The sequence below is a fragment of the Anabas testudineus genome, chromosome 9 (assembly GCF_900324465.2).
Source record: "Anabas testudineus chromosome 9, fAnaTes1.2, whole genome shotgun sequence".
NCBI lineage: Eukaryota > Metazoa > Chordata > Actinopteri > Anabantiformes > Anabantidae > Anabas > Anabas testudineus.
In genome coordinates, this window is record NC_046618.1 from 14,365,484 (window position 1) to 14,381,583 (window position 16,100).

Genomic DNA, 16,100 nt, shown 5'->3' on the forward strand with positions numbered 1-16,100 from the left:
GCAGATGGCCGCCCACTCTGAGCCTGGTTCTGAGGTTTCCTCCTCTAAAGGGAGTTTTTTTTTTCTTCTCCACTGTTGCCTAGTGCTTGCTTAGGTGACGTTGTTGGGTTTTTTATATAATTCTATATACAGTTATATTTTGTAAGATCTTAAACCTTAAACAATGTAAGAGCAACATATTGTGGGGTGTTAGAATGACTGTGATTTGATGCTATACAAATAAAATTGAATGAAATTTAGATTTGTTGAAATCATTTTTCAATAATTGGTGAAAATTGTGAAAATATAATGGATATGATTAATATAATAGATCGATTCCTGAAGAACTGCTGAAAGTTGATGAAACGTTTTTAAAACGCTGCTGAAATTAGCTGAAGAGAAACAGGAAGTGTTTTAACAGCGCTAAACATATGAAGAAGAAGCTAAAACAGCTGAATATTAACTTAAAAAAGCTGAAATAGATTTGATGAAGTTAATAAAACATAGCTGAATTTATCTAAACATTTAAATTTAAAGTTAAATGTTTAGTTAAAAAGAGCTGAAATCGATTTGCAGAGTAGAATTTCAAATTGAAAGCAGAGGAATGCAGAACCAGAGCCCACCATATCTGATGAGCACCTGAAATATCTTACTGGTCACCTTCAAGAATGGGGAATTTGTTAATGTCATGTCTCTTTAAGTGTGTTTTATCAATTATGTTTTAGGGCTGAGGAGGAGAAGAGGGAGGCAGCACGAAGACTGCAAGAGTGGAGGGAAGAGAAGAGGAGGAAAGAGGAACAAGAAGAGGAGCAGAGACTGTCTGAGGAGATACACAAGAGGAGACGGGAAAAGGTGCTTGAAAAATCAGTGGTTGTGCTCATTTGATTGTACTTGTGTATGGGTATCTACTCGTCTGTGTGAGTGTTGTGTTAGTTATTTATTTATTTAGCTAAAGTTGGTGATTTCTGTCTCTCAGGAAGAGCGACGTCGCCAGCTTGAGGTGAAGCTTGCCATTGAGGAGCAGCTAAGAGTGAGGAGAGAGGAAGAGGAGCAGGAGAGGAAGAGAAGAGGAAGAACAGAGGGAGATGGATGAGAGAAGGAGGGAGGCAGCAAAGGGCATCAAATGCTTTAATGAAAGGGTACGGACTCTGAGAACCAGAGATGCTTCACAGATCAGTTGTTTTGTCTGTTTAGTCCAGAGTCCCTGATGTCACCACTTTCAAAAGTCTACATGGACTCTGTTGTTACATGGACATCAGGTGTTGGGTTACAGTTTGTTTCTGGGATCTGATGTACAGATTTGTTTCCGTTTACAAATGTTTGAATAAATACAAAGGCTAATGTTAGCGGATACACGAGGAAGTAATCAGATTGTGTGAAATACACAGTTTGTCTCTGATTTTGTTCAGGATCTTCTCAAGGTAGAAGCAAAGCTTCAAGAGAAACAGCTGAGAGAAAAAGAGCAAGAGGACAGACAGAGGAGAATTGCTGCTAAGTTGAAGGAAAAGGTAAAGACTGTACAGTGAACAAATAAGAAGAGTTAGAGAAAGGTTTTGAAAATGAAAAGATTGATGTTTATTTGTTCATCTTTAGGTGGATGGTCACGTCAGCAGGGACCCCTCAAGGCTTACACGTCCTACTAAAGGATGGGAGGAGCGAATGAAACATGTTGGACCTTCAGGAGGAGGACCTGTGCTAAACATGTTTCACAGGTCGGAATGCCGCTTCTTTTTTACAGTCATGAAGACAGGTTTTCATAAAGGAATATTATGCGTAAAGGTTTGTCATTTCTGAATCATCTGAATTTTTTTCTGTTTTTCTTTCAGAGCTGTTCCTTCTTGGAGACAAGGCCTGTGATGAAAAACCGTAAAAGCCAATGGAACTATTCTGAAACGCATTCTAGCGACGCTAGATTGTGCCTGTACTCATATCTACAGTGTGCTAATGTTTAAACTTTTATACATACTATGAATTATATTTACATTTATATTTTTTTTAAAATAAAAAAAATTTAATAGTTTTGTATAAATTTCACATTCCGATAGTGAAGAGCAACCAAGTCCATTTACTCTACTAGTAGACAAAGGCATTAGTTCATTTACAGATTAGTATTTTTAAAGTAAAAATGTCAGAAATCATAGTTGCACTTTCTCAAATGTTAAGATTTGTTTGTTACAACTTTATATGTAACAACAAAAATGAGCTTCTGTACAATAAAATGCTGCCTATACATTATAGTACTGTACTGTATTTTGTTTTTACATGAAGTACTTTTGATTCTTGAAGTACACTTTACCAATCTTACTTACATACTCTTTTTTTATTCTTTAATATTACAAGTTAATCTATAATGTGCATTGTATACGCTACTGTGAGCTTTTATTTTGAAACAACAAACACACCGGAACACCGGAAAAGATTCCTCATAGGTGCGGATGCAAAGATGGCGGAAGAGGAGCCAGTTTGAAGAATTTGAGCAAATAGACTTTTTAAGAGATCGACATGTACGATTCTTCCAGAGAACACTTCAGGTGTTACCTGAGAGATACGCCTCGCTCGAAACAACTAGGTAAGATTACTGGAGCGAACAACACCGCTGTAGATTGTGTGTTTTACAGAAGAACCTGATTAGCATCTGAGCTAGCCGGGCTTCACCAGCCGTTTTGAATGGAGGCTAGTGCTACTTAGCTTAGCGTGCTAGCTAACATCAGCTCTGGTAGTGAAGTTATGACAGACTGTAGTGGATCAGGAATCTGCTGTAGTTAGCTGTGTAACAGGGCATGGCACCCGATGAAACTCCGTAGTCAACTTTAGTGGGTTATTTTATTAGAGCTATAAGACTCATTGGCTACTACGGTTTGTGCGGGTTCTCGTTTACTAACTTAAACATTTCACCAACTGGTTCAGCTGAGTTTAAAGTTAGTTACCAGCTGAACTGTACCAACAGGTAGCATGCTGTTAGCAGACTAGGCTGTTTTAACTTTTTGTTTTAGAAAACGTTTTAAATTAGGTTGCAGTGCGAAATGTCAGTGTCCTGAATGATTTAAAAAGGGAATCATTTTGCTGTGTGCCCCTTTTTTTGCAGGTTAACTATCATATTTTTTGCCCTGTCTGGGTTGGATGTGCTGGATGCTCTTGATGTGGTTGATAAGAACATCATGATTGAATGGATCTACTCACTACAGGTTCTGCCCACAGAAGACCGTAAGTCTCACATCCTGTGTTTTTTCACACCTCTCTCTATATAAGGTGACTTAGTTGAAAAGGTTTTCAGTAGAGCTGTAATTACAGTAAATTTATTAGGCATTGATATTGTCTGATTAAAGCTTTCCAATCTGAGATTTGTTACTTTCTCTTAGTCATAAATGAAAATTAAATTAAATCCAGTATGTTGGGACGGTTAATTGGATGCATAAGACTTATGAAGATGTAAACTTGGATCTAGCAGATTATTCACAGTTATAGAAGATGTAAAATACTTAAGAGAGCCAACTTTATCAACAACTTTTAATCAAATGCTAGCCCTCTCAAGGCTTCTAACTCTTAATTATGGATGTTTAAGGTTTGAAAAAAACAGAAGTAGAATCAGTCTGTAGGAGTATACTGTGTAATCAGGACTAGTGGTAGAAGGAAAAAGTACAAGATCGGTGTTGCTTGTTGCTGTAAAGCACGCACAGATTTTCTAATTTCCAGGGCAGGAAGCTCGAGTTGGATTCACAGTGGTTTGTGACCAGTTACATCAATAAATATAAACGTTTTGTAACAAAAAAATAAAGAGTTTTATTTAACAGAAGCTGAAACATTTCAATTTTAAATTAATTCTGTGGTGCCTGTGTTACGGGTCTGTGGGTTCATCAGGGTGCGAGAGGGGAAGATCAACTGGCAGACTTCAGCACTAATGAATCTCAAACTTATGTCTCTATGTGTTTGACAGCTAAGAGTTGTCAAACTTCAAAGTCTGTAAGATGTTTCATACTTTTTGGACAGATTTTTGCCTCTAGGTGTCTTCCTCTGCTAACCTTCTCCAACTGTACCTCTATTTGGGGAAAGTTGCACTCTAAATATTTAATTGCTTGTTTTTCTGTCCCTAACAAGCCTTGCTGTGCCATCTGTTTATGTGCCCAGTGTTTGAATTATTGAAGACATCAACAGGAGTCATATTGGGATAGCCGTGCTTGATTGGTCTCATGTTTTTAGCTGCTGCCATATGCTAAGTGTCTGGCTGGTTACTTATCATTAGAAGTGAAATCACAGCTCGGGAGGCAGTTGAGCTTTGCTAGAAGGATTTCCACATAAAGTTTGAAGTTCCTGAGCCTTTTAATTAATGTTTATGGTTGTGTTGAGCATACGTGTGTTGAATAAAGATACATTTAAAGGCTAACGAGCAATATTGAGTGGGCTCTCTCTATTTTTAAACAAAAATACAACATCAGTAATGTAAGTATATGTTTTTTAGACCTTTTCTGATTTTACTGAGCACAAATAAAAGTGCACACTCACAGTTTGAAGGATGATGTTATTTTGAATATTACATCATGATGAATGCATTGTTCCTGGAATTGCTGCTAGATGGCAGCAGCACACTTTATGTCCAGCCAGTAGAGCATCACATGGTACTTCTATGCAGCACCTTGCTGAAGGGCACTAAAAACAGAATGAGTTTCGCTTATACACCTGCTTTTGTCCTGTTACTGTTTTCCAGAAGCCAATCTAAGCCGTTGTGGGTTTCGAGGATCATCTCACATTGGAATTCCTTACAGCACAAAAGTACTGCCCCTCCCCCTTACCACACATTGATCCCACGTTTTTGTCGTCTATATAAAATCATTTCCATCCCATGTTTTGATCTACATTTTCACTGCTGTGATCCCATGCTGTTTCTGTTTTTCCCCATTTGCATTAATCCTTCTCAGAGTATTATGATTTCAAGTCTTTTCAATCATTGCACCACCATGTTCCCCTTTATAAGGGGGTTAGCTCATTTCCAGCACCCCTGCAGTAGTAATATTACCAGTAATTGTAATATTGTGTTAATCAAAATATCAAATTTGGAATTACTTATATGTCCCGAGAGATAGTTAATAGATGTAATTGTTAATCTCATCCCAATCATATCACTGAAAAGTAGTATTTGAGCCTTTTGTTGGAAGAATATCTGATTGTATCTGTTGATCAGGGTCCAGGTGTGCTGCATCCATATGACAGTGGCCATGTAGCGATGACCTACACTGGGCTGTGTTCGCTGCTGATACTGGGAGACGACCTGAGTCGGGTTAACAAACAGGCGTGTCTGGCTGGTCTCAGAGCACTGCAGCTGGAAGATGGCAGGTCAGCACACACAAATACACGTATCCTCTCTGGCATTTTTATGCTGACGGCTCATTTGCAGTTTTTCTCCTGCTTGTCTGACATTTTGTGATTGTTTCTTTTTGCTTCCAGTTTCTACGCAGTGCCAGAAGGAAGTGAAAATGATATACGCTTTATCTACTGTGCAGCCAGTATCTGTTACATGCTGGATGACTGGTCAGGCATGGACATCCAGAAGGCCATTGAGTACATCAGAGGAAGCTTGGTGAGCAGATTTTAAAACCCTAGAATCTATTAACTTGTGGGAAGAGCGTGAAGTTTGTGCTGCAGCACAAGTCTATGAATCCAGTGACACCTTTACTCCAGGCAAACAGTACCGCCATTAAGCAAACAACCACTGTTTCTGCACCATTAAAATCAGCATCTCTACACTTGAATTACTAGAATAGGCCACCCACCTTCAGAAAGTGGCACTCTGCCTAGAAATACTTCATCTACTGTATAGATGGAGGGGGTTGAGCAATGCATCATGGTCATAAAGCAGCAGTAGCAGCAGATATTTTTCCTCCCCACCAGTAGAAAAAAGAAGTTCATGATGTGGCACTTGAGTGATATTTTTGTAAGATTGTGGACTGACGTTTAACTCAACCATTACTTATAAGCTTCAGTGTTTGTTTTTACACCACAGTTGGGTTAGACACATCAAAGCAGTTGCTGTGTGGTATTGTCTGCTTCTCAGACAGTAGAGAGATGGTCCCACTCGTATGATTTCATTACGTAGTTTCCATATTGCGTGCCACAGATTGGTGGGTGGATTCCAAAGTATCTCTGGCAAAGCAAGTTAGTTGTTGGTGAATGAAACTGTACAGAAACAGCCACATGATGGGTGGTTATGTATCCGAGGGCCGGAAACATCAGAGAAGTTTACCAGATACGTTGATTTATGTTTGGACAGCAGCAGCAGGCATCCATTAACCTACATTCAATGATAATTAATGAATGATAAAAAATAAGGGCTGAATTTGATTTAACCATGTGTAATTTATTATTATTGTGTGTCAGGTCAGTTCAGTGTTTTTTTTTCGTGCATGTTAACATTTCTTGCTAGATGACACTGAATGACCTTTTCTTTGCTGTCTCCAGTCATATGACAGTGGGTTTGGCCAGGGAGCTGGGCGAGAGTCACATGGTGAGTATGATTCTTGTCTAATGCTTTGTACTTAGTTACTTATGTCATTAATGCAAATTTGAAATCACAATTTGCATCAGGGAGATGCTACGTGAAAACACAGTACGACTTCTGATCAGATCAAAAGGTTTACGTGTGTGTAGGCAGTTTCATATGAGAAAGCATGAACGTGACTGATGTTAGTAACGGTTTAAAGGATTAGCCATTAAAATTAATCTCTGTAGATGCATGGTCCTCATTAATCCCTGCTCCACTCAAATTAAACCTTATTGTTCCGACACAAACGCCCTCTCCGTACATACACACTCAAGTGTCTCCCAAAGCGCTGCTTCAAACAACACTGTGTCATAAAGGTGACTGTGGATAAAGCAGCATTTCCTCTGTTTGTGACAGACTGAGTGCCGTAAATTAAATCTATATAATGAAGCTGCTTGAAGGGACAGATCCTAGTGAATCTTGGTAATTTCTTTCCCTGCTTCCTCCTCATGATAAATTTAACATCTATGATTACAGACCTTGTTGAGGCTCAGTCTCTTCTGCACGGCAGCCAACTGTGATTACACATCAGTGGAGATATACAGTAGATTACCCAGCCACGCTTGAAGCATGTCTTCTCAGCACCAAGACCTCCCACACTAAATGTTTTTTGTAGATAATTGTGTTTGAACCACTGTGCAGTTCAATGTGTGAAATATGGGATTAGAGAAATGATGTGCCAGTATTCAGTGTGGCTGGCGTTTATCACATTGTGCCGTCTGTATTTCCAGCACCTCCACTTCTTATTTATTATTTATTTATTACAATTATATCTCCATGGTTTTAGAGCCAACACGTTTGTGTTTGATTAAGATTTATTGTATTTCTGAGAGTTGTATTTAGCATCCTCCTGTGCCTCCAGCACATAGTGAGCCAGACCTGGATGATTAGAGACCAGGGTAACACACTGGTGGATTACAAACCCGGATCCACACACTTCACCCCACCTCTCGTCTCTCCCTCACATATGAACACAGATAAGCAGCCAGGGAGGATGATGATAATGTTGATGATGAAGGCATAATGAAAGCAGTTCACATTGAGGCTGTAGAAGGTGATGCATAGCACACAGCATCTAATCCTTAACCTTAAACTGACTTGAAATAAATCTCACAGGATGGCACACATTTTAATACACAACATACATTTAGATTTTTCACATTCATAAAAAAAAGGCGACCATTTCTAAATGAAGGTGGAAAGTGAGAGTAGGAGCGTCAAATATTTGGCAGTAAGAGCTCCGACATACCACCTGTTTTTTATCGCGCTGCCTTGTAATTATCATGTTGTCTGTCATCACAACATGTCAGCGTGAACCACTGGAACCACCTTTTCAGCCTTAGGTCGTCAGAAAACAGTAGTCTCGTTCAAAATGATTCTTTTGTTTTTTTCTCTGAATTGTCCACATCTGTGTGTCCAGGTGGCTGGACGTACTGTGCTATAGCGTCCCTTTGTCTAATGGGTCGACTGGAGGAAGCACTGAGTCAGCGGGAGCTGGACAGGATCCGGCGCTGGTGTATCATGAGGCAGCAGAGTGGCTTCCATGGACGCCCCAACAAACCTGTAGACACATGCTACTCCTTTTGGGTGGGAGCTACGCTAGAGGTACAGACTGGTGCACCAGACACAGACACATATTCACATACCCTCTGGATGCATTAATATGTTGATTTCAAGCATTTTAATCGACTTTTGGCACAAAACCTGCCAGCTTAACTTGAATAATAAACAGTATTTTATAATATTTAACAGTAAATGTTCGCACTGTCTAAACAACTGGGTTAATCCTCCACATTTAAATAGACACAACCCCCAAAAAAAACCTGTGAGCAAACCTTGTGCATGTGGGTCATAACTACGCCAGGGGTGCAAACATGCTCACACATGATCAAGAAAACTGTGAACTAACAGCTATGAGTAAGGCACGGATACAAATGCAGCCACATGCACACATGAGCAAACACAATGCAGGGAAACTGGGAATTTCTGGGTCACAACTGTCCCAGATGGGCTAAATGTGCACACTCCAACAAATATTTGTATGTAGCACATGAGCCGTACAGTAAACACAAAGGCTTGATGCTGTCTCCACTAGTATCTGTGTAGATGGAGAGTAGGATGTTTTTGGTTACTGACTGCAGTAACCCATCTTTGTGCAATTTCCCTGCAGTGATACGAGCATCATCAATATATTTTAAACAGACGCAATCATTTGATGATAATTAGCAACTCTGCGAAATACAATGTATATTTTAGCTTTTAGATTTGTTCTCTTGGTGAAAACTCTGCCTTATTTCCTCCACCTTCCCCACCCTCTGTGCCGTCACAGCTGCTAGACGTGTTCCAGTATACGAACTTTGACAAGAACAGGAGCTTCATCCTGTCCACACAGGATCGCTTGGTGGGGGGATTTGCCAAGTGGCCCGACAGCCATCCAGGTAAATGATTTGATGTGCTGGGATGATATAAACTGTTTTGCACTAGACGCTTCTGGTCATCAGATAGAGAGAGAACATATAAAGACACTACTGGAGAGCCAATTACAGAGTTCGGCTATGGTTGTTTGTGTCATAGTGACAGTTTTTTGTTGTACCTGTAGGGAGTTTCTGTCAAAGGAAGAGTGAACCAAATTGCATGAAACTTCTGTTAAGACCACACGAGTGGAGTAGGGCAGAACACAGAAAGTGGCAAGAAAAAGTAAACGAGTCAATTCTGCAAAAATTGATCATCTTCAGTATTTTAAGCTGAGTTCTGATCTTTAATCACCACATTGTTTGGAGCTTCCTGTTTAACCTATTTATGTTTCAGTAGCTTCAAAGATTATTTAGGACAAAAAGACAATGCAACTTAGCACTTCTTTAGTCTTTCTCTCTTTGAGCTGACAGTTTCTGTCCTGCTCTCACAGGTGCGGAGAGGTCAGGGTGGAGTCGTGGTTGGCAGTTTTACTTGAGATCAGTGGAAAACCTTTGTAACCCTAAACTTCAATGGTGTACATGTTTGTGTGTGTGTAGTTCTGCCTTCCTGCTCGCCCTTGTAATGTGTAATTGATGAGGGAATTGTTCATAGGTAGGCCGACACAGGAGCTGCTCACGTACAGGAACAAGGCAGAGGAGTTGGGCTGAAAAGAAACAATAAAGCCAAAACAGACACTGTATTCACAGAGCCTTTTAAATTGACTGAACAATGGAGTGTTTTATTTAATAAAGCAGCATGGGCACACATAGCACCGGACTCTGTGTACTTGAACAGTGCAGTCATACACAATCACAGATGTATGGGAAGATAGCAAGTGACAATAACATAGAACAAAGAAGGCGCTGTGAATTTGTCGAGCAGACCTGGACCAAATGTCATCAGATGTTCTATCCTCATCATCAGCTTTCATTTGAGGAACAATTGGTACAAAATAAAGTCACAGTGGTTTAAATTTTAGTATTTTAATGTTGTAAAGCCAGGATCAGACCCACAGCTCGTTCATTTCTGAATTACGGGCTATAAAAATGACTAAATATGGTAAATGTTACTCATCACAGGTCACAGTGTCATGAGAATTAGCTTTACTTTTGTTTTTGTTCACTCTCTCCACTCTCATAGCCCCATTTTGGCCATAGCAGAGAGCTGCTTCTGGAAAAAAGGAAAAAAAAAAAAAGTCAGAAAAGCTACAATATGCTACCTGCTCATCAAACCAAGCTAAAGAACCAGTGATTTCATCAGGATTTTGCCAGTCACCAAAAACTAAGCTAAAAGAGAATAAATGTTGGACCGAAGTAGTGTTTTAACGGCTAGTTTGGAGAAATGGAGCTCGTCAGTAATCTCAAGTCCAACAGATTTGATGGTTGCAAGAGAGAATCACCTTTGCTGTTGCTCTTATTTGCTGGATATTAATTGTTGACCAATACTCTGAAGCACTGCTGGGTAATAAGTCTGTATTATTGTTTACCAACTTAGAATCTTTCCATATGAATGTTTTGCAAATTTCTGTTGGTCCAAATGATTTATCCTGAACAAGCTGTGTATATTCAGAGATGTCAGTAGTGAGTCAGTGGTATATACTGAACAACCTTGAATTTGAGTCTTGATGAATCCTGATTGATGCAGCTAATGGGGCTTTGATTGATTCCAGTGTCTGTGTCGACTCGTCTGTCATTTCATTATAATTCAATTACTGCTCCATTTACTGGCCTCTACAGCTTATACTGCCGTCTCAGGAGAGGGAAAAGGTCACGGGGCAAACCTTTGTACAATATTTATATCTACTTAAAGGAGCAGTACAACAAAAACGATGTTTATTCATGACGTTTGTTTATTTTATTTTATTTTATTAATTTATTTATCAGAAGTGGTCAGTAAGGTGACATCAGTCTCTATTTTATCTCATGTTATTCTGAAGGTAACACACCTGCCACACGCAGGTGCTTCTGTTTTGGCACATGTTGCTATCTCTGACCTAGTTTCTCCCTTTTACCCCCCCCCCCCCCCCCCCCCCCCCCCCCCCCCCCCTCCCCCCTTCCACTTCCTATGTGTCAGACCCTCTCCATGCCTACTTAGGGCTGTGCGGTCTGTCTCTGATCGGAGAGCCTAGTCTGAGGAAGGTCCATCCTGCTCTTAACATCACCCAGAGAGCCTTTCAGCACCTCCAGCATGTGCAGCAGACGTGGAGGGACAGCACTGGCAGCTGTAGCAGACAGCACTGACAGCAGGATGCCGCTGAACAGGTTTAGTAATCATGTGCACCTAACAGTAGTCGATCAAAGGCGACTGGAGTTCTGCAGCGTGTGTCCAGGACATTTGGCCCATTCGCCTGAGAGTCCTCCTCGTTTCAGGACTCAAGCTTTTTCTCCACTCTCCAGTTACATATTAGTAACTTTGGGGAGATGAATTTAAACCCATCTGTATCTATGTCTCTCATCTTTTCTTAAGCAATTCATGCCATATTTGTTTTGCTGCCTTTTTGTTATTACTGGTAGACAGTATTAAATAATGTGCATTATAGTCTGTGGGAATAAAGCATGTGCCAGAAATTTAAATTTAAAAGTCACTGGAGACTTGGAAAAAATGTGATGCCTCAATTTTTGCCAGTGTTTCACATTGTGATGATTTAGAGGTTCAGTTTTCTTTAGACGCATCAACACAATCTGATGTAAATCCTGAACATTGCTGACTCGCTGCACATCGCAGCATGAGGTGGTCTTTTTAATGGTTCTGAGGGACTTTATGGTTTTTGAGTTGGCTGTTCTGATTTCATGTGAATTTCCTAGCTTTCCTTGCTGAATAATATCACTACCTTTAAAAAAAAAACAAACATATATAGCACATAAATAGGTTGAGATTAAATTGTGTTCATGAATGAATGACATAGCCCCCGTCTTAATTTTGGGGTAAATGTAGAAACATGTATGTTTCCTTTACTTTACCATTTCTGCGTTCTCAGACAGAAAACTCAGTAAATACTGTGCTTTCTTCGCTGCCCTCATATCACCTCCATCCTTGCATTGCTTTTGGACCTCATGAAAGCCTCAAGCTCTCGACTCTCAGCGGTGATACCAGCCTAGCAGGTTTACTCCCCTGGGTTTCTCAGCAGCTCTTCAGCATCTTACAGTTTCACCACTGTAGGCGTTGTTCGGTGATTTTAATGATAATAAAACTGCTGGGGTGAAATTCACAGTAAAGGCCGTTAAGAACAAACATTTACCCTAAAGGGCAAATCTATGAATGCTGTTGCGGGAAAAATCAAAGCCTCCTAAAAAGAAGATTAAAAAGTGAGTTCAACTACAAGTCTCATCCTGCCAGAGAGTGGTATGAAGGGGAAAATCCCTGTTTTGCTCCAAGGTAGTAGCTGCTAATTTTAGCAGCAGATCTCCATCCCGAGTCCTGAACCCTGAACTGATCAGAAAAAACCTTCCTTCAAGGCACCAGGCAACCACAAAACAATAAGAGCAGGATGAGATTGTGGCAACATGTCTTGCGGAAATGTATTCAGGGAACATTATTGACTTTTTTTTCTTTTTTAGAACAGATAGGATGCAGGCACACGAAGAGAACAATGCACATGAGCAGAAGTTGTCACTGAGAGTCAGACTACAGGAATAATTGTTATGCTCAACTTCCCTTTGATTTCGAAACTGTTGACTTCCACTGACACATGACACCGTTTTGTAATCCTGCTCATTGACTCTTCCTGTCTTATTGCCCTTTCTTATTCACAATTTGGGAGTTTATAGTTTTGAAATCGAGTGCGATCTTAATATAGTGATAAGTTTTTCCCCCGCCTACTCATTACATTAGTGCTTCACATTAGTTCAGATTCCCGTCGAGAGAGGAGGGGACAGTATCACAGCAGGTGAAGTCTGCCTACTACATGTTACCTGAGGGAGTCTACTGTGTTCTCTACTGGATATAAAAATAGTATAATCTCTGATGCTACCCGCGCCTCCCTTCCCACCAGCACACACCTCTTTTTTTAGATTTAGAAATCAGACCAGGCAGACAGTGGAAAGGAGAGAGCAGGGGAGAGGTGAATAAATAAATAATCTGCTACATCTATTATTAAAAGTAGACTGTCGGAGTCTGCGATCTCCTCCCTGCGTCCTGGCCCCGGCCCTAGTGTTATATATCCTTGTTGTGGTGCAGAAATACGTGCTTTCTAGGCCATTGCTTCTGTTGTTGCTGTATTACTTTTTATGTTAATGTTTAGCCAGGCAATAGCCTTTGTTGCAGTTAATCTTGCTGATGTCTCTCCTGCTAGTTTCTACGAACGCTTTGAGTTACGGCAAATTATTTTGCCGAACTGAGTCTGTAATGCCATAATACCACCCCCCTCCACAAAATGTGGACCATCCAATCAACCATCATACTGTAAAATATTCTGGTGTACATTCTTTTTGGTGTAGTTATGAAGTATCCTAAATCTGTAGAAGATCTGAGAGGTCCTGACCATCGCCACTGTGGAGCCAGATCAGTTGAAATTGAATGGCCATGTCTCTCATGCATCTTCTGAACATAGGCCAGGTCACATGACACGCCCGCTCACGTAGACTTGAGTCTGAAATGTGCCTCATGCAACATTGTTCTGGGTCACTGCCCTCTGAATGCTCTCTTACTTCTGATTTCACTACACGTACAGCATGTTTAAACTGGCTTTGACACTGAACTGAAGTGTTGCCTGGAGAGAAGCGGTGCCCTGAATCTTCATACACATTCAGCAGTTAGAGCACTTACGAGCTGTTTTTCCTGCTTCAGTCTTTGTTGATCTCACTTATTCTTAACAGAAACTGACTGGTGGGAGCAGTTCTCCCTAGATTTGTCTTTGTCCCTCCGTATCTGATCGATTACGAGGTTCGGGAAGGACGGACAAATTCATGGTGGCAGGATCCATAAATGCTTACTCAAATAAGATTGGATGGTGGATCCGCCACTTACCGCAGATGAAAGCTGCACCTCAGCAGTTGTTAAAGTGTGTCTCTCCTTTTTTGCCACGTCACACTGCAGTTGATGCTCCCTGACTCGCAGCATGAAAACAGGGGACCGTGGCTTTGCGTTTTCGTGACAGCTGCAGTGACAGCTGTGGACAGCTGCTCCGGAGAAGTTAGTCGTTTAAGATGCAGCCAAAATGTCGCAAATGGTAGATCAGAACACTGATATACATAATGTACCTATAAATGTAATGGAATTTATTTTTTCTATGCTTTGTAGAAATATTGAGTGTAGATAAATATGTAAATGTCTATAAATATGTGACATCTATTGTGCAAGTGCTCAAGATGAGAAAAAAAAACGTTTACAGCTACATCACTGAGACAGTTGTAGGAACTGAATATGCAAATGTTCATATGTGATGTATCATAGTACTTTGAATTTGAGGATGTGTTATGTTGATTGTAGCTTGGCAGTGCATACTGTATTTATGGTAAATAAATGTGCTAACTTTTATGATTGTTTTTGATTTTTGTGGGTACATTTGTCTCCAAATGTGTTAGAACAGTGAGTCTGGTTCCTTTATTTTTGCTGTAGACCGTAAATTGAGTTTGAGAACATTTGGGTTTGACATCAAAAGATGAATAAGACAAAAGATCAACATTCAAGGTTTTATTTCCAGGTCATCTTCTACAGAAACATTTTGTCTACCAATTATAAGAAAGCGGCAGCTACACTGACTGGGAGATCCTTCATCATGCAGCAAGATCATGAGCCAAAACAACACAGGAGTTCATCAGGGGTACGAAGCGAAAGGTTTTAGACTGGACAAGTCAGTGTCCAGACTCAAACCCTATAGAGCATTTTACCTGCTGAAGAGGAGACTGAAGGGAGTAACCCTCCCAAAACAAACAACAGCTGAGAGGCTGCAGTGAAAGCCTTTAAAAGCATCACAAAAGAAGAATGCAAAGGTTCGGTGATGTCAATGGGTCTTAATGCAGTTATTACAGGCAAAGGATTTGCAACTAAATCTTAAGCTTTAATATTATTATTAGTGCTACCTTATCTTTGTGTCTCACTACAGACTGGGTCCTTATTTTGTCTCACAGCAGGATCTAAGTGGCTCGATTACTCTGAGTTGTTGTAGCTCTATTTTTAACTTCTGAGATGACAACTGGTCAGCCCTTACCCTAATTTGTTCACTGGATACACACATGCAAACACACCCACCCACCTGGGAGCTGCATAGCACACTCACAGACTTCACTGCTGGCACTGATCAGGAAACGTGGGCTCTGTTGGCACTTACAGATTTAATCTGGATATAATAAAATTTTAACACTTGATTGACCTATGTCATGATGAGTAGTTGTTTACAAAGCAATAATAATAAAAACAGGTTTTAAAATGTATTTTATTCCCCTGTGAACACAGATTGTAAATGTCTTCCCCTGACAGCCTGCTGCAGCTGTAGTTTGGGTGTGGTTACGATCCCTTGTTGAGCAGACAATGTACGTGTACCTGTATGGCTCCACACTTCCCCATGAGACATGTAATCCTAAACCACAAACTAGGCTGGGCGGAAGTCATCTTTAAAAGTTTAAATGCAGTTTGGTTAACTGACTCAGATTTATTTTTTCCTTTCTAACATCAAGTTACAGTTTATTTTGTGAGGCACAAACCCGGGAGACGGGGAGCTGTTTCCATTCTCTGTTGTTTGGATGTTTCTTCTGTGGATTTGTTGCTACCACACAAATGCAGTGTGTTTACAGCTCGACTTCATGTGATCCGAATGACTCATTTTTAATGATCCACACAGATCAGAGTTGAACTTACTGCACAGTATATGTGCTTAGACAGCACGTCTCTCTGTAGTTATTTAACTTTAATCAATTGCACCTTGTAAAACGCATCAGTCAGTGTGTTGTATTGATTATTCAGCCACGTGTGGGGCACTGACACTCAGTTATGTGGCTCTTTTATGGGGCACTTGAGTGTGATCTCCACAGATATTACTCATAAGCACTGGCCTCATCTTTGTCCTAAGAATCTACTGCAGCTGTAATAAAAACCAACCCTGTTACTCAGCGCAGTCAGTTAGCAGTGATCATCTCAGTGTTTGGGATCTTTTTGGAAACACTGTTTACATTATTTTGTCACGCACCGTTTGCTCCGT

General features: G+C 40.4%; 2 protein-coding genes across 2 annotated transcripts; both read left to right on the forward strand.

Annotated features, from left to right (window-relative positions):
• Positions 1 to 1,053: 1,053 nt before the first annotated feature.
• LOC113150999 (coiled-coil domain-containing protein 112-like) lies at positions 1,054 to 2,214 on the forward strand. The gene is made up of 4 exons (XM_026343782.1): positions 1,054 to 1,118; positions 1,389 to 1,487; positions 1,573 to 1,691; positions 1,806 to 2,214. Exons 1-4 carry the CDS (start codon positions 1,065 to 1,067, stop codon positions 1,834 to 1,836), a joined length of 303 nt encoding a protein of 100 aa, XP_026199567.1. The 5' UTR covers positions 1,054 to 1,064; the 3' UTR covers positions 1,837 to 2,214.
• Positions 2,215 to 2,441: 227 nt separating this feature from the next.
• On the forward strand, positions 2,442 to 11,818 carry LOC113150998 (geranylgeranyl transferase type-1 subunit beta-like). The gene is made up of 9 exons (XM_026343781.1): positions 2,442 to 2,548; positions 3,065 to 3,183; positions 4,682 to 4,746; positions 5,156 to 5,307; positions 5,419 to 5,551; positions 6,430 to 6,475; positions 7,932 to 8,116; positions 8,841 to 8,949; positions 11,039 to 11,818. The coding sequence occupies exons 2-9, from the start codon at positions 3,138 to 3,140 to the stop codon at positions 11,203 to 11,205; spliced, it is 903 nt and encodes a 300-aa protein (XP_026199566.1). The 5' UTR covers positions 2,442 to 2,548; positions 3,065 to 3,137; the 3' UTR covers positions 11,206 to 11,818.
• Positions 11,819 to 16,100: the final 4,282 nt, after the last annotated feature.

Coding starts and splice junctions, on each gene's coding strand:
- LOC113150999 (XM_026343782.1), top strand. CDS start 1,065: ATGGATGAGAGAAGGAGGGAGGCAGCAAAGGGCATCAAATGCTTTAAT. Junction 1,488..1,572: donor CTGCTAAGTTGAAGGAAAAG/GTAAAGACTGTA, acceptor GTTCATCTTTAG/GTGGATGGTCACGTCAGCAG. Junction 1,692..1,805: donor GTGCTAAACATGTTTCACAG/GTCGGAATGCCG, acceptor TTTTTCTTTCAG/AGCTGTTCCTTCTTGGAGAC.
- LOC113150998 (XM_026343781.1), top strand. CDS start 3,138: ATGATTGAATGGATCTACTCACTACAGGTTCTGCCCACAGAAGACC. Junction 5,552..6,429: donor AGTACATCAGAGGAAGCTTG/GTGAGCAGATTT, acceptor TGCTGTCTCCAG/TCATATGACAGTGGGTTTGG. Junction 8,117..8,840: donor GGGTGGGAGCTACGCTAGAG/GTACAGACTGGT, acceptor GTGCCGTCACAG/CTGCTAGACGTGTTCCAGTA.